This window comes from Rhinopithecus roxellana, chromosome 10 (genome assembly GCF_007565055.1).
Source record: "Rhinopithecus roxellana isolate Shanxi Qingling chromosome 10, ASM756505v1, whole genome shotgun sequence".
Taxonomy (NCBI): Eukaryota; Metazoa; Chordata; class Mammalia; order Primates; family Cercopithecidae; genus Rhinopithecus; species Rhinopithecus roxellana.
Window position 1 is genome coordinate 59218666 of NC_044558.1, and position 18081 is coordinate 59236746.

The following is an 18081-nucleotide window of genomic DNA, read 5'->3' on the forward strand; positions in this document are numbered from 1 at the left end:
ACAATACTTGATGATAAATGACAATGCTACTGGTTTATGTACTTAATATCCTATACTTTTTATTATTATATTTTAGAGTGTGCATCTTCTATTTAAAAAAAAAAGTGAACTGTGAAGCAGCCTCAAGCAAGTCCTTCAGGAAGTATTCCATTGTTATTACAGGAGACGGCAGTTCCACACGTTACTGCCCCTGCAGACCTACCAGTGGGACAGGATGTGGAGGTGGAAGACAGGGATAATGATGATTATGACCCTGTGTAAGCCTAGGCTAATGTGGGTGTTTAATTTAAAAAAATTTTTTTAAGTACAAAAATGAAATTAAAAGTTTTAGACATAGAAAAAAACTTATAGAGTGGCTTGTGCCTGTAATCCCAGCACTTTGGGAGCTGAGGTGGGTGGATCACCTAAGGTCAGGAGCCTGAGACCAGCCAGGCCAACATGGTGGAACCCTGTCTCTACCAAAAACACAAAAAATAGCTGGGCATGGTGGTGGGCACCTGCAAGCCCAGCTACTAGGGAGGCTGAGACAGGAGAATTGCCCCAAACCGGGAGGCAGAGACCACAGTGAGCCGAGATCACGCCATTGCACTCCAGCCTGGGAGACAAGAGCAAAACTGCATCTCAAAACAAAACAACCAGTTGTTGTCCAGTTCAAGGATTCTTTTATCTGTCTTTCCACCCTGCTGTTGCACTCATCCAATGAGTTTTTATTTCAGTTAATGCAATTTCCAGTTCTAAAATGTCCATTTGGTTCTTTATATCTCCTAAATTTTTATTATTATTTTGCTGGGACATTCTATTTCTTTGTTGAGATTTTTTATTTTTTTTCATTTGTTTCATGATTGTTCTTAATTGCTTACTGAAGCCTTTTTTTTCTTTTTTTTTTTAAATGGAGTCTCACTCTTCCTGCCCAGGCTGGAGTGCAATGGCGTGACCTTGGCCTACTGCAACCTCTGGCTCCTGGGTTCAAGTGATTCTTCTGCCTCAGCCTTCCAAGCAACCAGGATTACAGGCACCCACCACCATGCCCGGCTAATTTTTTGCATTTTTTACTAGAGTTGGGGTTTCATCATGTCAGCCAGGCCGGTCTCAAACTCCTTTCCTCAGGTGATCCACCCGCCCCAGCCTCCCAAAGTGCTGGGATCACAAGCGTGAGCCACCACGCCCAGCTACTGAAGCCTTTGTTTAATGGCCACTTTAAAATTTTTGTCATATGATTCTAACGTCTCTATCATCTCAGTGTTGGCATCAACTGTCTTTTTCATTCAGTTTGAGATCTTTCTGGTTCTTGGTATGACAAGTGATTTTTTTTTTTTTTTTGAAACTGGATATTTGGGGTATCATGTAATGAAACTCTGAGTCTTCTGTGAATGTTCTGTTATAGCTGGCGTTTTATGATACCATTCTGGCAGGGGAGGAGATGGTACACATCTTGTTACAGTGGGGGAAGAAGTCTAGGTTCTCCTTTCAACCTCTACTGATGCTCATTACTAGCATGTGGGAGTGGGAGTTCTGCTGGAGGGAGTAGGAGTGCCTCATTACTGCTCCCCCATGGCCTCTACTGACACCTTCCCAGGGAGTGGCTTCCTTATTGCTAGACTGTGGTCAAAGTCTAGGCTCCCCTTTCACCTTTGCGGGTGTAAGTGTGGGACTGCACAGTTTTTTTCTGTGGTATGGCGCTGGAGTAGAGCAGCGATTGTTTAAAAGTTTTCTGCCTCAGGCCGGGCGCGGTGGCTCAAGCCTGTAATCCCAGCACTTTGGGAGGCCGAGACGGGCGGATCACGAGGTCAGGAGATCGAGACCATCCTGGCTAACACGGTGAAACCCCGTCTCTACTAAAAAATACAAAAAACTAGCCGGGCAACGAGGCGGGCGCCTGTAGTCCCAACTACTCGGGAGGCTGAGACAGGAGAATGGCGTGAACCCGGGAGGCGGAGCTTGCAGTGAGCTGAGAGCCGGCCACTGCACTCCAGCCTTGGTGGCAGAGCAAGACTCCGTCTCAAAAAAAAAAAAAAAAAAAAAAAAAAAAAAAAAAAAAAAAAGTTTTCTGCCTCGTTGGGCTGCTGTTTCCTGGTCTTCTGGTTGGAGAGGGCAGCTTTTGTTGGCATTTTCTATGTTTGTGGCCACTGGTATTTTCAGGTTGTCTGCTTCTTTGGCTCCAATTCTCTGCCATAGGCCCTGGCTTTCTTCAGGTTAAGTTTGGGTTTGAGAGGAGCCCCTGGCTTGAGCTTGGCTTTGGGGAACTGGGACAGGTAAGTCATAACTGAGTGTTCGTCCATATCGGGTGAATGATTTCTTCAGGAGTGGTGACCTGTGGGACACCCAGCCGTTGTCTGCCTGCTGCATGGTTTCTCCTGATTTATCCACAGGCTTCTGTGGGTCTCAGGATTCCCATTCTGGGCACAGACCTGGAGCACAGCTGTCTACCAGGGCTCTCAGGACCCTGCTGTCTTGCCAGTTCTGGTTAAAGTTGGTGATGGGCAAGTAGGGGATCTTGTTCTGAATCCACCCCAGCAGCCTCTGCTTTGGCATCTGCTTCTTGGCATCATCATCCTTCCCCTTCATCCTCGCACACAGGCATGGAGATGGAGTAGTGGAGGATCAGCGTCCACACTAGACCCAAGATGAGCTTCAGGTTCCCATCCACAATGGCTTTGCTGTCGATGGACGCGAGCTTGATGCTCTCCTGGTCCAGGAACTCGAGCGCCATGGACAGGTTCTCCAGCTGCATCTGGCGAAAGGTGGACCGCTGATTGGTACTTGAGGTACATGTGCTTTGGCTGAGCACCTCGAGCAGCGCGATGGGCCACCGACCGTCGCTCAGGTCAGTGACAGTGCATTTGTTCACACATTTGAGGTGCTCCTTTCACCAGCGTGTGAAAGTGTTCTGCTGGATCTTCTTCCACGGCGCGTCCTCTGCCAGATCCTTCCTGGTCACCGGCATCCTGGTGGCGGGGAGACTGCAATGCGCAACGAACTGCCAGGGACTGGTATTTCGAGGCCCTAGGGCCGGAGGAGCGAGAACCGAAGCGGAGCAGGAGGGGGGTTCGAACTTGCTGCCACCGGAGCCTGCGCGCTGAGTGGCATCTTAATGCTATTCTTAATTATGTTTGAACAAAGGGTTCAGCATTTTCATTCAGCGTTGGGCCTCACAAATTGTATAGCTGGTTCTGCACCAGGAAGGGTAAGGAGAAACAACAAGGGAGGAAAACTAGCAGGGCATGAGATGGGCTTTGCTCCACTAAAATTGCAGGGTGGGAGAATTCTATCAGACAAGCTGGGGATTTTTTCTTTTTTCTTTTTTTTTTTGGTTTTTGAGACAGAGTCTTGCTCTGTTGCCCAGGCTGGAGGCTGGAGTGCAGTGGCACGATCACCGCTCAACGCAACCTCGGCCTCCCAGGTTCAAGCAATTTTCCTGCCTCAGCCTCCCAAATAGCTGGGATTACAGGCATGAGCCACCAGGCCTGGCTAATTTTTTGGTATTTTTAGTAGAGACGGGGTTTCACCATGTTGGCCAGACTGGTCTCGAACTCCTGACCTCAGGTGATCCACCCGCCTCGGCCTCCCAAAGTGCTGGGATTACAGGTGTAAGCCACCGCACCCAGCCAACCTAGGGATTTTTTTTTTTTTTTTGAGATGGAGTTTCGCTCTGTCGCCCAGGCTTGAGTGCAGTGGCCGGATCTCAGCTCACTGCAAGCTCCGCCTCCCGGGTTTACGCCATTCTCCTGCCTCAGCCTCCCGAGTAGCTGGGACTACAGGCGCCGCCACCTTGCCCGGCTAGTTTTTTGTATTTTTTAGTAGAGACGGGGTTTCACCGTGTTAGCCAGGATGGTCTCGATCTCCTGACCCCGTGATCCGCCCGTCTCGGCCTCCCAAAGTGCTGGGATTACAGGCTTGAGCCACCGCGCCCGGCCGGGATTTTTTAAACAAAAGAAACACGAAAACAGTAGAGCAGGGTACCCAAGGAGGAAGAACTGTGGGTCTCCTTTAGGGGAGAAGTGGGACAGATGTCTGTAAATTCCATTTATCCATCTATTCAACACATAGGGGAGATGATCAGTTTTGTGGGCAAATGGAGTCTGGGTTTTGCCTGGAGGAAAAGGGAGAAGAAATGACCTCTCTAGGTCTTCTTCAGCTCAGGGCGGAAAGCATGATTGTGTCCTGAAAGAGCATAAACCGTGAGACATGGGCCCTGGGTTCCAAGCCTGAATCATTTATCTGGGCCTCAGTTTCCTCCTCTGTACACTGAGGGGTTTCGACCAGACAATCCTGAAGGTCCTTGCCTGCCTTATATGCTCTCTTTTGGCTCTAAGATTCGGGAATACTAGCTGGTCCCAGAACTGGTCACTAGAACTCAGGTAAAAAAGACAGTTTGGCTGGTGCCTAGGTTTGGGGAGGCAGATTCCCAGACTTTGAGCCGCCAAGTCATCTTCCTCTTCCTCTCCAGCTCTTCCAGATCTCCCCATGGGCTTGTCCACTCCCCTCCCACCCCCGCCCTTAGGATGACTCTTCTCAGGATGGAACCTCTTGAGGAAGGGATGCCACGTCAGGGTAGGAGAGTCTTAAGGTTGGACAGTGCCCACACGATGACATGGAGGTGGGTGGGCCTGAAGCCTGGTCTCTGTGGAGAAGCTGTTCCAGCGCTGCCTGCCCGGCAGTTCAGTGAGCTCCGCGTTGCCCTTCCCTGCAGGCTTCCTATAGGCTTTGACTGTCCCCCTCCAAATTGGCCCCAGCACTGAGGAAGAGGAGAGTTAGTGCAAAGACCTCAGGCTTGGAGTTGGAACACCTGTGAGCCTTTTTTCATTCCTGTAGGAAAAGATTGATAATTCCTTCTCTACCACATTCTCAAACTAAGCAAACTATGTGCAAAAGCCCTCAACCAGCCGACTGTAAAACCCACAGGGACACTGGTTTGTGTGGAGGGAGGGGGCAGAGGTGTGGGCTAGGAGAAAGGGTGCTGAACCAGGAGTCAGGAGACCTGAGGCTTGGCCGTACACAGTGGAGGAGCCTCTATTTCCTTGTCTGCTCAATGACGAATAATACATATTGCCCTTTCTACTACTGGCTACATGAGAGGTTATGATACAGATGAATATAACCCCTGAAGAGGCTGCAAAGGAGGAGGCATCCATTTTGAAAAAAATTGAAAGAATCCCAGATAAGTTCAGAGTAAAATAAATACAACGTTGCAGAAGAGTTTATAATGAGAAGCAACCGTACCCATCCCCAGACCGCGTTGCTAGGGCCAATCCTTGTCTCAAATTTCCAGATACTAGTTTTTTTGACATTTACCTGAACAAACCCTCAGTAATATGTGTACACTGCTGTCTCTAGATTTAAAAGTTTCAGGATTTAGGCCAGTTAGTTTCTCTCTAATTTTTTTTTTTTTTTTTTTTTTGAGACGGGGTCTCACTGTGTACTCTGTCATCCAGGATGGAGTGCGGTGGCGAGGTCATGGCTCACTGCAGGCTCAAACTCCCTGGCTCAAGTGATCCTCCCACCTCAGCCTCCCAAGTAGCTGGGACTACAGGCATGCACCACCATGCCCAGCTAATTTTTTAATTCTTTGTGGAGATGAGGTGTTGCTATGTTGCCCAGCTGGTCTTGAACTCCTGGGCTTAAGTGGTCCTCCCACCTTGGCCTCTTCTCCCTCTAATTATTGATATTTATTTATTTATTTATTTATTTATTCATTTATTTATTTTGAGATGGAGTCTCGCTGTGTCGCCCAGGCTGGATTGCAGTGGCGCGATCTTGGCTCACTGCAAGCTGTGCCTCCCAGGTTCATGCCATTCTCCTGCCTCAGCCTCCCAAGTAGCTGGTACTATAGGTGCACGCCACCATACCCAGCTAAGTTTTTGTATTTTTAATAGAGATGGGGTTTCAGCATGTTAGCCAGGATGGTCTCGATCTCTTGACCTTGTGATCCGCCCACCTCAGCCTCCCAAAGTGCAGGGATTACAGATGTGAGCCACCATGCCCAGCCTATATTATAATTTTATAAATTTAAGTAATATACCCCAACCTCTAGTTCCTATTTACGGTATTAGAAAGTATCTCTTGACTCTACTGATTGAGGATAGTGGCACCTTGCGCTTCCCTGAGCTGCAATGAGGGAAGACATATCAATCACCTAAGATGAACCATCTTGTTATGGGGGGGCGTTCAGCTGAAACTCCTGAAGGTGGAGATGCTCTGACGGCCGTGCTGAGCATTCCAGATGGCATAGGAGTTCCTGGAGGCATCACGACTTCCCCACTCCAATGAACAGCAAGGCCTGAGTTTGCTTGGATAAGGAAGGGCAGAGTTGACTGGCAAGGGGGTGGGAGCCTGGCAGGCTCTTGGGTGGTGCTGAGAGAACCCTTACCGCCTGGGGAGAGAGTTTGAGGTATTAAGGTGACCATACCCAGTGTGGACCAGAAAAGGTCCCCAGCATCTAAGAGTAGGTAATGGCCCCGGCTGGGAGAGAATGTTTGGAAGAGGGGCTGCATGTCTGGGAGAGGTCAGAGCCAGCGGGATTTCCTTCAACTCCAGCCACTCCGGCGGGTGGGACCGGATTGCTCATGCTAGACACAGGAATCTGCCTTTGTTTCCAGCTGGAGGGGAAATGCCATAAATCCTGCCCCGTTCCCACCCCTCCAGCATCCGTGCCCAGGCTCTGCCCTTCTCAGGACCAGAGGGCCTGGGACTGAGGGCCCTCAGGTGAGTGCTTATTTCCAGGACCCCCAAATCCACAGGCCTCTGCCCCTTTTCCCCCAAAAGCAGGGCAATGGCATGGATGTAGGAAATAGGGGTCAGGGGTATCCAAGATGGGTCTGGAGTAAATAGGAACAAAGAAGGAGTGAGGTTTAGACCTGCTTACAGCTCTCCTTTCCCTTGGAGGCATCATGGCCCTTCACAGTTAAGGAGGACGCCAAATTCTGAAGGAAGGACTTAAGGGCAGGGCCTGGGCCACCCTGGCACCCCAACTCCTGCTCCAATAGATGGACCATGAAACTCCAACCCGTCACACAGACAATTTTCGGTGCTGAATGGCTGGGGCAATGGATGCAGTGTTGTGGGGCAGACAGGGCAGAGCAGGGCATGGGCCAGGAATCTAGGGTAAAGGGGGCTGTTTTATTTTTTCCTGGTCAGTGAGTGTTTGTGCACCTATGTGACCAAGTATGTATATGTGTGCCTGCATGCGAGGCCCCGCTACGTGCAGCTGGGTGTTTGTGGACCAATGGGCTGTGCAGATGTCCGCGCCTGTAAACCCCTCGCTGACGGCTTGTCAGCATGTGTCTGTCCAACCTTCTGGAGTAGAAGTTGGCAGGAGCGGGGGTGTTGAGGAGGGCCTAAACCTTGTCCTCAAGCCCTCTCCTTCAGATCTGGGTATTTTCCTCGTGATGAAAAGGTCTCCCTGAAGGAAAGGTGAGAGGAGAGCAGGTGTAAACTTCTGTGTGAGCTGTGGCCAGTTAGGTCTCTCTCAGTGTGACCAGCTGAGATCTGATAGGGGGAAGGTCCAGACAGGCCAGGGTGAGGGTGTGGCTGGCTTGGTAGTTGATGTGGTGGATGATGCATGTGTGGCCCCAACCATTTGAAAAGTGTGACTGCTGGAGAGGGGACATCCTGTCCAGGTTCCCCAGTATGGAGAAAAGAGGACACAGACCAGTGAGTCCCCACCTGTCCTCTGTCCTCCCTACATATATGTACTCCCTTGCCTTTTTCTGGCAACGGGCTTCCTGGGGCATGCCCTGGAATGCCCACTGCCGGTCCATGGATAAGAGCGGCCCCTGAGAGAAGGAGGGAGATGATAAACGCCCCTCTGAGCATCCAGGACCTTACAGGAGCCTGAACAAGGTTCTTCCCTATGCACATGTTTTGAGTCTGGGATGGGTCCCATGCTGAGCCAGGGGCAAGGGACACAGACATGGTCCCTGCCCACACGGGAGTGAGTAGGGTTCCCCAGCAGTCTCCACAAGCCTGGCTGACATCCCAGTGTGTGTCGGGAAAGCCAACTCTGCAGTCCCACGTATAGGAGCCCTCTGCCTGCCAGGTGGAGGGAGGACATGTACACACTCCGGGAGCAGCTCCTCCAGCCACCAGCATGTGGTGACGAGGTGGGCTGGGAGTGGGCCTAGGGTGGGGGATGCAGAGACGTGTGTTTTCATTTCCTGGGCCACCAGAATAGTATCCTAGAATCACAGGGCAGGCCATGCGGCCCCAAGGGCACATCCACCAGCCTCCTCCACAGAGCTGCAACCTGGGCTGTTCCCTCCCCACCTGCTGCTCAGGTACAATCCCAGGCTGCTGTTGACCCACCATGCCCTGACCATGTGCCAGGTGGTACCTCTCATACCCCTCACTGCTCAGGCTACAGACAGCCCTGGGCGGCAGCGATTATGGTCTCATCATCTGATGTTACACACGAGGTGACACTCAAGTTGGGAGAGGCGGAGCCAGGACTGAAACCCAGGTCTGTCTGACTCCAAAGGCTTTGTGGTGCCTGCATTCTGCACAGCCAGGGGCCTCACCATGGATTTCTTGGCCTCTGCTGACAGGAACTGAGTTCGGAAGCCTCAGGAGCTGTGACGAGGGAGGGGGAGGCAGGGATGTTAGAGGAGAGGTTGACTTTGGGAGGCACAGGCCAGAGCAACTCCAGGCCTCGAGGCTTCTCTCCCTCTGATCAGCCTGAAGGGATGGAGGAGAGAAGGCTATTGTTAGGAGCTATTAGAGGATTAGAGAGAAATGGCTTGGCCTGAGAGGGGGAGTTGCTAGAGTGAAGTCTGGGGACTCCAACTGCCCTGGAGATGGCCAGGGATTGGAGGGGTGGGTCTTCTCCAAGGCAGAGAGGCTCCCTCTGCTGGAAAACATGCTCCAACCTGGAACCCAGGCATTACTGTGGGTTCCACCAGATGCACCCTGGCCAGAACAGAGGGGCCAAGAGAACCACAGAGGGCTAGTTCCCTGCCCTTGAAGGTACAGTAGTCGCCCCTGAGCAGGTTGGAGGTGGAGGGAGAGGCTCAAAGAATCAGAGGCTCAAAGTTTACTCCTCCCTGGCTGTAAGCAGATGCCACCTGCTGCAGTGGAATGAGCACAGGCTTTGGAATCTCACAGATTGAGCTCCAAGCACCGCTTTGCCACTTACCAACTGGTGACATCGGGCAAATTGCCTAAACTTTATAGCCTCAATTTCCTCTGCTGCAAAATAGGAAGGCTGTGCAGATTAAATAAGAACATGGAGGCCGGGTGCGGTGGCTCACACCTGTAATCCCAGCACTTTGGGAGGTTGAGGCAGGTGGATCACCTGAGGTCAGGAGTTCAAGACCAGCCAGGCCAACATAGTGAAACCCTGTCTCTACTACAAATACAAAAATTAGCCAGGTGCGATGGCACATGCCTGTAATCCCAGCTACCCAGGAGGTGGAGGTTGCAGTGAGCTGAGATCAAGCCACTGTACTCCAGCCTGGGTGATAGAGATGAGACTCCATCTCAAAAAAAAAAAAAAAAAAAAGAAAGAAGGAAGGAAGGAAGGAATGAAGGAAGGAAAGCAGGAAAAATGGGCTAGGCGTGGTGGCTCACAACTATAATCCCAGCACTTTGGAAGGCTGAGGTGGGAGGATCGCTTGAGCTCAGGAGTTCAAAACCAGCCTTGGCAACATAGTGAGACTTTATCGCTACGAAAAAATTAAAAAGTTATCCAGGTATGGTGGTACATGCTTATAGTCCCAGCTACTCGGGAGGCTGAGGCAGGAGGATCCTTTGAGCTCAGGAGTTCAAGGCTTCAGTGAGCCATGATCACAACCTTGCACTCCAGCCTGAGAAGCAGAACAAGACCCTGTCTCAAAAAAATATAGATATAGATATAGATATGGATATAGATATAGATATGGATATGGATATGGATATAGATATAGATATGGATATGGATATGGATATAGATATAGAATATAGATATGGATATGGATATAGATATAGATATGGATATGGATATGGATATAGATATAGATATAGATATGGATATAGATATAGATATAGATAAGGCCAGGTATGGTGCCAAGTGCTGTGTCATCTCATTCAATTCTTATAAGAGCCCTATGATGAACATGTTACTCTTACCTCTATTCTGCACATGACACCTGTGAGGCTCAGAAAGTGTAAGTAACTTGTCCAGGGTCACAGGCCAACTCCCAGGGAGGCATTTTGCCACGATGCTGTTCCACGACTATCGATGTAGCTTCTTTCTCTGTCTATGATGGCCAAGGCCAAGGCTGGCTTCCTATGTCATGATTTCAGCAGTGGGTAGGGAGGAAAGAATTCTAGCTCCATTCTGGAGGCCCTGAAGCAGTTTAATCCAACTCACTTCCCTGGGGTTCTTCCTTAATACCTCACCTCTTAATAGTACTTTACAGTTTATGGAACTGTTTCACCCATACTAGCTAGTGGATCCTTCCAATAGTGGATCTTTCCATTTTCTCCATTTAACAGACGTGAAAGCCGAGGCAAGAGAAATTTAAGTGCCTTATTCAGGATCAAACAGGTGGCAGACAGCAAAGTTACCCTTGAAACCCTTCCAGTCCACCACAGTGGCCTTCAGAGCTCTTCTGGGGGAAATCATGTATCATCTGACCCTATTAGTCATTTTCATCTCAGTGTGTGTGTGTGTGTATGTGTGTGTGTGTGTGTGTATGTGTGTATTTTCCCTATTCAAAGAGTGGATTTATTTTTTAATGTTTCAAAATTTGGTAGACATAATTAGAAAGTCAAAACGCTCTGTGCAGAATTCCACGTAATTTATCTAGATACTCTACCCTCAAGGAGATGGTGTATAACTCCCTACTCCATTAGTGTGGACCTTGTATAAGACTTCCTTCCAAAGACGACAGTGCAGAGAGGGGGGAAAAAGAGGAACTTTACAGTGGAGAAAACCGGCAAACTACGTGAGCCAGGTGATTGAGGTAGATATCAAGTGGTAAGTCATGTTCACAGTATATGCCTCCCTTGACATGATGTGAGGAAAACATTACCTCTGTTTGGAATCTTCCCTTCTGAAAACCCAAAGACCCAGTCTTACGTTAATCATAGGAAAAACATCCGACAGGCCAGGCATGGTGGCTTACACTTGTAATCCCAGCACTTTGAGGGGCCAAGGCAGGCGGATCACTTGAGCTCAGGAGATCGAGACTAGCCTGGGCAACGGGGTAAAACCCCATCTCTATCAAACACACACACACACACACACACCCCAACAAAAAATCAGACAAACCTCAATTGAGAGACATGCACAAAATACATGACCAAAATGACTCAAAACTGTCAAGATCATGAGGAACAAGGGAAGTCTGAGAAACTGTCACAGTCAAGAGGATTCTGGGGAATGTGATGATGAAATGTAACAGGGGATTGTGGATAGAATCCTGGGATAGAAAAGGGACCTTAGGGCTGGGCGCGATGGCTCACCCCTGTAATCCCAGCATTTTGGGAGGTCAAGGCAGGCAGGTTGCTTGAGGTCAGGAGTTCGAGGCCAGCCTGAACAACATGGTGAAACTCGGTCTCTACTAAAAACACACAAATTAGCTGGGCATGGTGGTGCATGGCTATAATCCCAGCTACACAGGAGGCTGAGGCAGGAGAATCGTTTGAATCCAGAAGGTGGAGGTTGCAGTGAGCCGAGATCACGCCACTGCACTCCAGCCTGGGCAACAAGAGTAAAACTCTGTCTCAAAAAAAAAAAGAAAAAAAAACATTAAGAAATGTGAATAAATCTGTTTCGTCCTTTTCTGGAGATCACTACTGTGTTCTTTCCAGGGATGCTCCAGTACCGCATTGGGGGTTAGCGTTAAAAGCCTGAAGGCCACACTGGATGGCTAGATCTCAATCTTGAGTTCTGCCAGTGTCTAGCTGTGGGACCTAGGCAGTTCCTTAGCTTCTCTGTGCCTCATGTCCTCAAAAATAAAATCCTCAGGATTACTGGGAGGGTTAAATGTGTTACTATAAATAGTAAGCACTTTCTAAATAGTTGCTATCATTATTATAAACATACAAGCAAATATATTTACACAACAAAAGTGCTGAGAAAAATATCCAAAACCTGTAAATAAGGCCAAAAAAAAAAAAAAGAAAAAGAAAAAAGCTAGTGCCCTTTCAAAGATATTTTAGATCATTGGCTAATGACCCCACCTATGGGTCAGCTAGGGGAAGTTAACTTTGTTTGACATGCTATTAATATTTACTGTTGATAAGGACCGGGGCTCTCTAAAAGGACAGATTAATCTGTTAAAGATTGATAAGTGGCAAATTATTTTGGTCTAGTAGAAAAAAATAAAAATGGTTATGGCTTTATTGCCAGGTGTGAATTAACTTTTTCCAATCTTATTCCAGCATTCATTTTTTCACTGATTGTCAATAATGGCTTTTCATTTCTTTTTTTGATCCATCCTGCTGATTCACTCATTAAGTAGTTAAATAAATCTTGGTACTCACTATATATTTGTCTTAGTCATGTTTATCTTCGTGAAAATTTTACTTCGACAAATAATAATATGCCATATACACTGTTCCACTCCTTAGTTATTTTTTTTTTTTTTTTTTTTTTTTTTTTTTTTTTTTTTTGAGACGGAGTCTTGCTCTGTCGCCCAGGCTGGAGTGCAGTGGCCGGATCTCAGCTCACTGCAACCTCCGCCTCCCGGGTTCACGCCATTCTCCCGCCTCAGCCTCCTGAGTAGCTGGGACCACAGGCGCCCGCCACCTCGCCCGGCTAATTTTTTGTATTTTTAGTAGAGACGGGGTTTCACCGTGTTAGCCAGGATGGTCTCGATCTCCTGACCTCGTGATCCGCCCGTCTCGGCCTCCCAAAGTGCTGGGATTACAGGCTTGAGCCACCGCGCCCGGCCAAGTTATTTTTACTTTATATATCTTGATGGTAGTTTCGTATCAGAATATAAACAGCTTCGTTAGTCTTATTTTAGAAACACTGTCGAGTATGCACTGTAAGGGTAGACAGCAATTATATCCATAATCAGTCTAGCCAGTCCCTTACTGATGGACACTTCGGGTGTTTCCACTCTTTCACTCTTGCAAACAATGCTGGAATGAATGACCTTGTATGTATATAGGTTGAGAGCAGATTTACTTAGGCAGAGGTGGATGGGGAGGCCGGAGGCACTCCGGAGGGGAAAGAAGCCTGGGGGGGGGGTCCCTGATTACCTGTTCCCAGCCTGTCCTATCCCATCTTCCCCTACTTCTGTGCCATTCTGGCCTCTTCCTCCTGTTTCCTCTTCTCTATCCTGAGCTCCTGGTATCGCCAGAGAGGAAGGGCCAGACTTTGATGTCCGGCAGGACTGGGCTTTGGCCAGCACTGGTGGGGCGATGAGGATGCCTTGGAGAGGAGGATCTTGGGGACTTGGGGCCTGGGGCTGGTGCTATCCTTGGGCTGTAGCCACTGAAGGCACTTGCTCAATATGCCCTGAGGGCTCTGGTAGGGGACAAAGACCCACGGGGACCTCTGGGGACTCCCTGGTGGGGACTGGGGAACCAGGGGAGGGGGTGGGGCAGTGCCTAGCAGCTCTGGCACGGACTTGCTTCGGGTGCCCAGGGAAGGTGGGTGGTCAGGGCACAGAGTGTGGCAGGCAGTGGTGATGAAGGGACTGGCCAGGCTGGTTGTGGCAGTCACAAAGTGGTCCAGAACACCCCCCTCCTGAGGAGACAGGACAAAGGGGAGGCTCAAGGTAGCCCGCAGCCGCTCTAGGAGTGAAGGGGCAACCTGGGCCTGGGCCTGGGCCTGAGCCACGAGCCCAGACAAGGCCGGCCACTCGGGCTGGTAGTGCTGGCTAAGCTGCTCCACTTGGGGCCTTCTCAGCAGCTGCCGAATCCTCCACACAGTGTCAAAACTGTCGGTGAGCACTGCCCATTCCAGGGCCGTCTTGCCCCGAACAGGGTCCACTGCTGTCAGGTCAGCACCTGGGAAGGGGCACAGGGGGTGACAAGGGGCAGGATAGGGGTTGGTAATTTGCGGAAGGGCAGATTCTTTAGGAGCAAGACTGATGTGGGTTACATTCAAAGCCATAGAGTCCCATCCCATTGAAGGTGGAATCAGGGAGGCCTGTGTTGCAACCTCCTGTTTAAGAGAGATTAAGACACTTAGGTCCAGAGAGGGGAAAAGACTTCAGAGAGACCTACTGTGGGGCTCCACCTGGGGCAGAATAGGGATCTCCTTAGTCCAAGGAGCTGGGCAGAGCAGCAGTACAGGCTGCCCAGGACAGGCAGGGGCCTCAGCGGCACCCTCTGGGGCAGGTGGGTGGGGATGGTCAGCTGGTTCCCTCTCCTGGTTCTTCTCTTCTCACCATCTCCCTCTCCTATCTTGGGGTTGTGGGGGAGCAGTCAATCTGAGGCGAAGCAAAGGGTGTAGACCACCCCCCTTTTTCCTATACTCCTTTTCCATTCCAAACCCATTGAGGTGGGTGGGGAAGGGAAAAGTGGAGGCAGGGGTCCCCCAGAGTGACCAGCAGAGGGCAGCCCCACTGTGGGGAAGAAGGGCCCCCAAACAACTCCATGGACAATGTGGACTTCACCACATCTTCCCCTGAACGACCCCACAGAGCCACAGGCCTCGACGACTCTTGCCTGGGTCCCCTGGAAGCCTGGCTTGTCAGAGTTGGAGGTCATCCCAGGGAAAGCTAACACCCTCACAATACTGATGAGACCCAGAGAGAGGGAAGCCGCTCAGCTAGGAACAGGGGCTGGTTCCAGATGCTAGCCTTTTCTCGTGTTAAGTTTTCCAGCTGGGCTAGTTTCCCCTCCCACACTTTCCTTCCTGGGACCTCCGCACACAATGTCTGAGCTATCAATAGCAGGACTGGGTTGATTGTACGAAGCCCAAAGCATGCTCTCTACCTCTAGGAAGATGAACTAGATTGATCCTCCATCTCCACCTCTCTCCTCTCTGCAAAGAATCACAGCTGACTTAGCGTCTGGTGGGCAGGCTTGGAGGAGGGACTGGAGGCCACACACCCCAGTCCAGGTCCCACACACCTGCCATGAGGAGGGTGGCCACGCACTCACAGCGGTTCCGCATGGCAGCCTTCATTAACGCCGTGAGCCCCCGCTGGTCCCGGCGTTCCAGGTCCAGGCCGGCGTAGTAGTTGAGCAGGAGACTCACCAGAGGCACGTGGCCTGCAGGGCAGCAAGGGTAAGCTTGGTCCCCAGGAAAGGGGGTGATGAAGCTGCCAACCCACCCTCCACCCAGCACGAGAGAGCCTGGTGGAGAACACCATGCAACAAGGGTGGGACTGAGGCCCTGTCTGCATAAAAGGGGGGCTGTCGAAAGTGGGGTACAGCAACCTCACACCTGCTTGGGCAGCCAACATGAGGGCCGTGTCTCCTCCTTTGTCCTGCTGGTTCACATCAAGGAAAGGACATTGACTGAGCAGGGCCACAACACTCTGGAAGCCGTGGTAGCATGCGACCATGAGGCCTGTCTGAGGGAGGGGCAGCTCAGATCCCCTGCTTTCCCCTGGGACTCCTCAGGGCCCCTTGTGCCCTCTAAACCCACATCTGTCCCAGAGTCTGCCCCAACCCCTGTGAAGACCCACCCTCAACCATTCCATTCCTCCTAATGGAATGCGGGGCATATTGCCCCGAACCCCTCTCAGGGAACCAGGCCAGGATGGTGTGGTGGGGATGCAGAGATGCCCCCAGCTGTCCTGGAAAGCCAGGACATCTCACCCTCCCATTGTTGTCCACCTGGGTAGCCTCCTCTGGGGAGACCCCGCCATCCAGTATGGCTTGGAGTTGAGTGGGATCATTGTGGACACAGGCCCAATACAGGGCCCCCAGCCTGCAGCCTGGGGTGGGCGTCTCCTTGCCCGGGCAGGGCAGTGCCTCAGACATGTCCAGCCCTCTCCTGCGCAATGCCAGCTCTTTCTCTTCCAGGCGGGGGACAAGAAGGTGGATCCCTCCTCTCATGCAGCTGGCATCTAAAACACAGAATGGAGAGGAGTAGTGAGTGTCTCCCTGGATCCTAGGGAGGGGACTCAGCAGCTGTGAAGTGCATGGCCCTCTCCCAGGGAAAACATTCTCCCCAGCAGGGATCTCACCCCATCCACCCTGAAAAAGGATAAGCGCTGGGCCAGGAGCCCTAAGCAGGCAGGGTTCACTCTAGGTCAGCACCCCAGTGAGACTCACCGAGAGAGGATCGTCGTTTTTCCTTACTTGGGATTCGGAGGATGAGACAGTCAACGCAGGGCACAGCCCAGGCTCCGCGGAGCACTATCACCGGGTCTCCGAATGCCCCGAGGTGGACTATCCCTCCCCAGGAAGCAACGCAGGTAACAGATGGCTGGACTTTCAGAAAGAGCTGCTGCAAACACCTCCTGGCTGAGCCGGATCAAGCAGTGGTAGGAAGGGATTAGGGGACCCGGTGGGGCGGGTGGTCACATCTCAGGAGCTGACCCAGACCAGCCCCAAGATCCTCCGGGTGGGCGAGGCCTGAGCCAGGCAGGTCCTCCCTGCCGGGGCGGGCTCACAAAGACGACTCCTCCTGACCGACACACCCACCCTCAGCCTTGGGGACGTCGGCGGAGATGTAACCTCATGGGGTCTTGGCCCAGCTCTTTAGGCCCAGCCTAAAGCCCCTCCTCGTTGGGTGAAGTGTGACTTGCTGAAGGGGTGGTTGTGGGAGACGGTGTGACGTGAATGCAGGTATCTCATTAAATAGGGTTGGTACTCTCAGAATGACCCTGGGGTGGGGTCTCCAGGGGTCACCTGAACTTATTTTTTGAGTTTCTGGGAAAATAAAAACATAATTGTCACATTATGAGTATAGAACTGGGCCCAGTGGCCCACGCTTGTTATCCCAGCAACTAGGAGGCTGAGGTGGGAGGATTGCTTGAGCCCGGGAGGTCGAGGCTGCAATGAACCGAGGTCGCGCCACTGCACTCTAGTCTGGGCAACAGAGCAAGACCCCCTTTAAAAAAAAATTGTTGCCAGGCGGGGTGGCTCGCGCCTGTAGTCCCAGCACTTTGAGATTACAAGACAGGTGGATCACCTGAGGTCAGGAGTTCAAGACCAGCCTGGCTAACATGGCAAAACTCTGTCTCTACTAAAAATACAAAAATTAGCTAGGTGTGGTGGCAGGTGCTTGTAATCCCAGCTACTCGGGAGGCTAAGGCAGGAGAATCGCTTGAACCCGGGAGGCAGAGGTTGCAGTGAGCCGAGATTGCATCATTGCACTCCAGCCTGGGCAACAAGAGCGAAACTCCTTCTCAAAAAACAAAACAAACAAACAAAATTGTGAGTACAGACATTATGTGTCTAGTGCAGGTGGGCAGTCAGGGCACAAAGTGCGGCAGGCAGTAGTGAGGGAGGGATTGGCCAGAAATTATGACGTATTAAACTTAATAGTTTCAGTGTGATAAACTAAATATGAAATATTTAAATTAAATGATTTGTTAATACAATGATAAACTGCTATCAAAATATTCTTTAGTATTTATATCACATATTAAGCTTGATGGATTGGTTTTGGTCCACAGATGTAGAAAATTGAGCCAATTATGTTCCCCCATTGGTATCACTCCTATCATCAGACTGTACAAGACCTCTCTCTTGTTTTGTTTTACTTTATTTAGTTTCTCTCTTTCATTCTTAATCCCCACATCCCATTCTCCTCCACCCTTTACCAACTGACACTTGTATATCCTTGAAAATGTACATTTCATTGAAAAAGATAAGTATTGATTTGTGTGTTTTTAATTTTTTTTTTCTTTTTAGAGACAGGGTCTTACTCTGTCACCTGGGCTGGAGTGGAGTAGCATGATCATAGCTTATTGCAGCCTCAAACTCCTGGGCTTAAGCGATTCTCCCACCTCAGCCTCTCTAGAAGCTACGAGCTTCTCGGAGGCACACAGGTGTGTGCCACCACACCTGTCTAACTATTTTATGTAGAGATGGGGATCTCACTTTGTTGCCCAGTTTGGTCTCGAACTCCTGGCATCAAGTGATCCTCCTGTCTTGGTGTCCCAAAGTGCTGGGATTGCAGGCATGAGCCTCCATGCCCTGCTTGTATGTGTTTTTAACTAACATGTTACAAATTGTGCTATAGAA

At 50.5% G+C, this 18081-nt stretch overlaps 1 protein-coding gene across 5 annotated transcripts; it reads right to left on the reverse strand.

Annotated features, from left to right (window-relative positions):
- Window positions 1–12873: 12873 nt before the first annotated feature.
- Window positions 12874–16561, reverse strand: ANKRD33 (ankyrin repeat domain 33). 5 transcript variants are annotated; one of them, XM_030939466.1, is made up of 6 exons: window positions 16189–16560; window positions 15703–15953; window positions 15326–15455; window positions 15010–15150; window positions 14033–14095; window positions 12874–13938 (listed from the first exon to the last, which is right to left on the reverse strand). In XM_030939466.1, the coding sequence occupies exons 2-6, from the start codon at window positions 15940–15942 to the stop codon at window positions 13217–13219; spliced, it is 1296 nt and encodes a 431-aa protein (XP_030795326.1). In that variant the 5' UTR covers window positions 15943–15953; window positions 16189–16560; the 3' UTR covers window positions 12874–13216. The 5 variants fall into 5 exon arrangements, with proteins under 5 accessions (XP_030795326.1, XP_010372303.2, XP_010372302.1 ...); XM_010374001.2 differs by lacking the exon at window positions 14033–14095 and having other exon boundaries at window positions 12874–13336; window positions 13537–13938; window positions 15326–15451; window positions 16189–16405; XM_010374000.2 differs by having other exon boundaries at window positions 15326–15451; window positions 16189–16405.
- Between the last annotated feature and the right edge of the window lie 1520 nt (window positions 16562–18081).

What these genes read in the sequence shown, in the direction of transcription:
- ANKRD33 (XM_030939466.1), bottom strand. Translation starts at nt 15,942, where the DNA reads ATGAGAGGAGGGATCCACCTTCTTGTCCCCCGCCTGGAAGAGAAAGAG. An exon ending in AGGTGGACAACAATGGGAGG is followed by an intron (nt 15,456 to 15,702) that starts GTGAGATGTCCT and finishes CCCCTCCCTCAG; the next exon opens with ACAGGCCTCATGGTCGCATG. An exon ending in CATGTTGGCTGCCCAAGCAG is followed by an intron (nt 15,151 to 15,325) that starts GTGTGAGGTTGC and finishes GCTGCCCTGCAG; the next exon opens with GCCACGTGCCTCTGGTGAGT.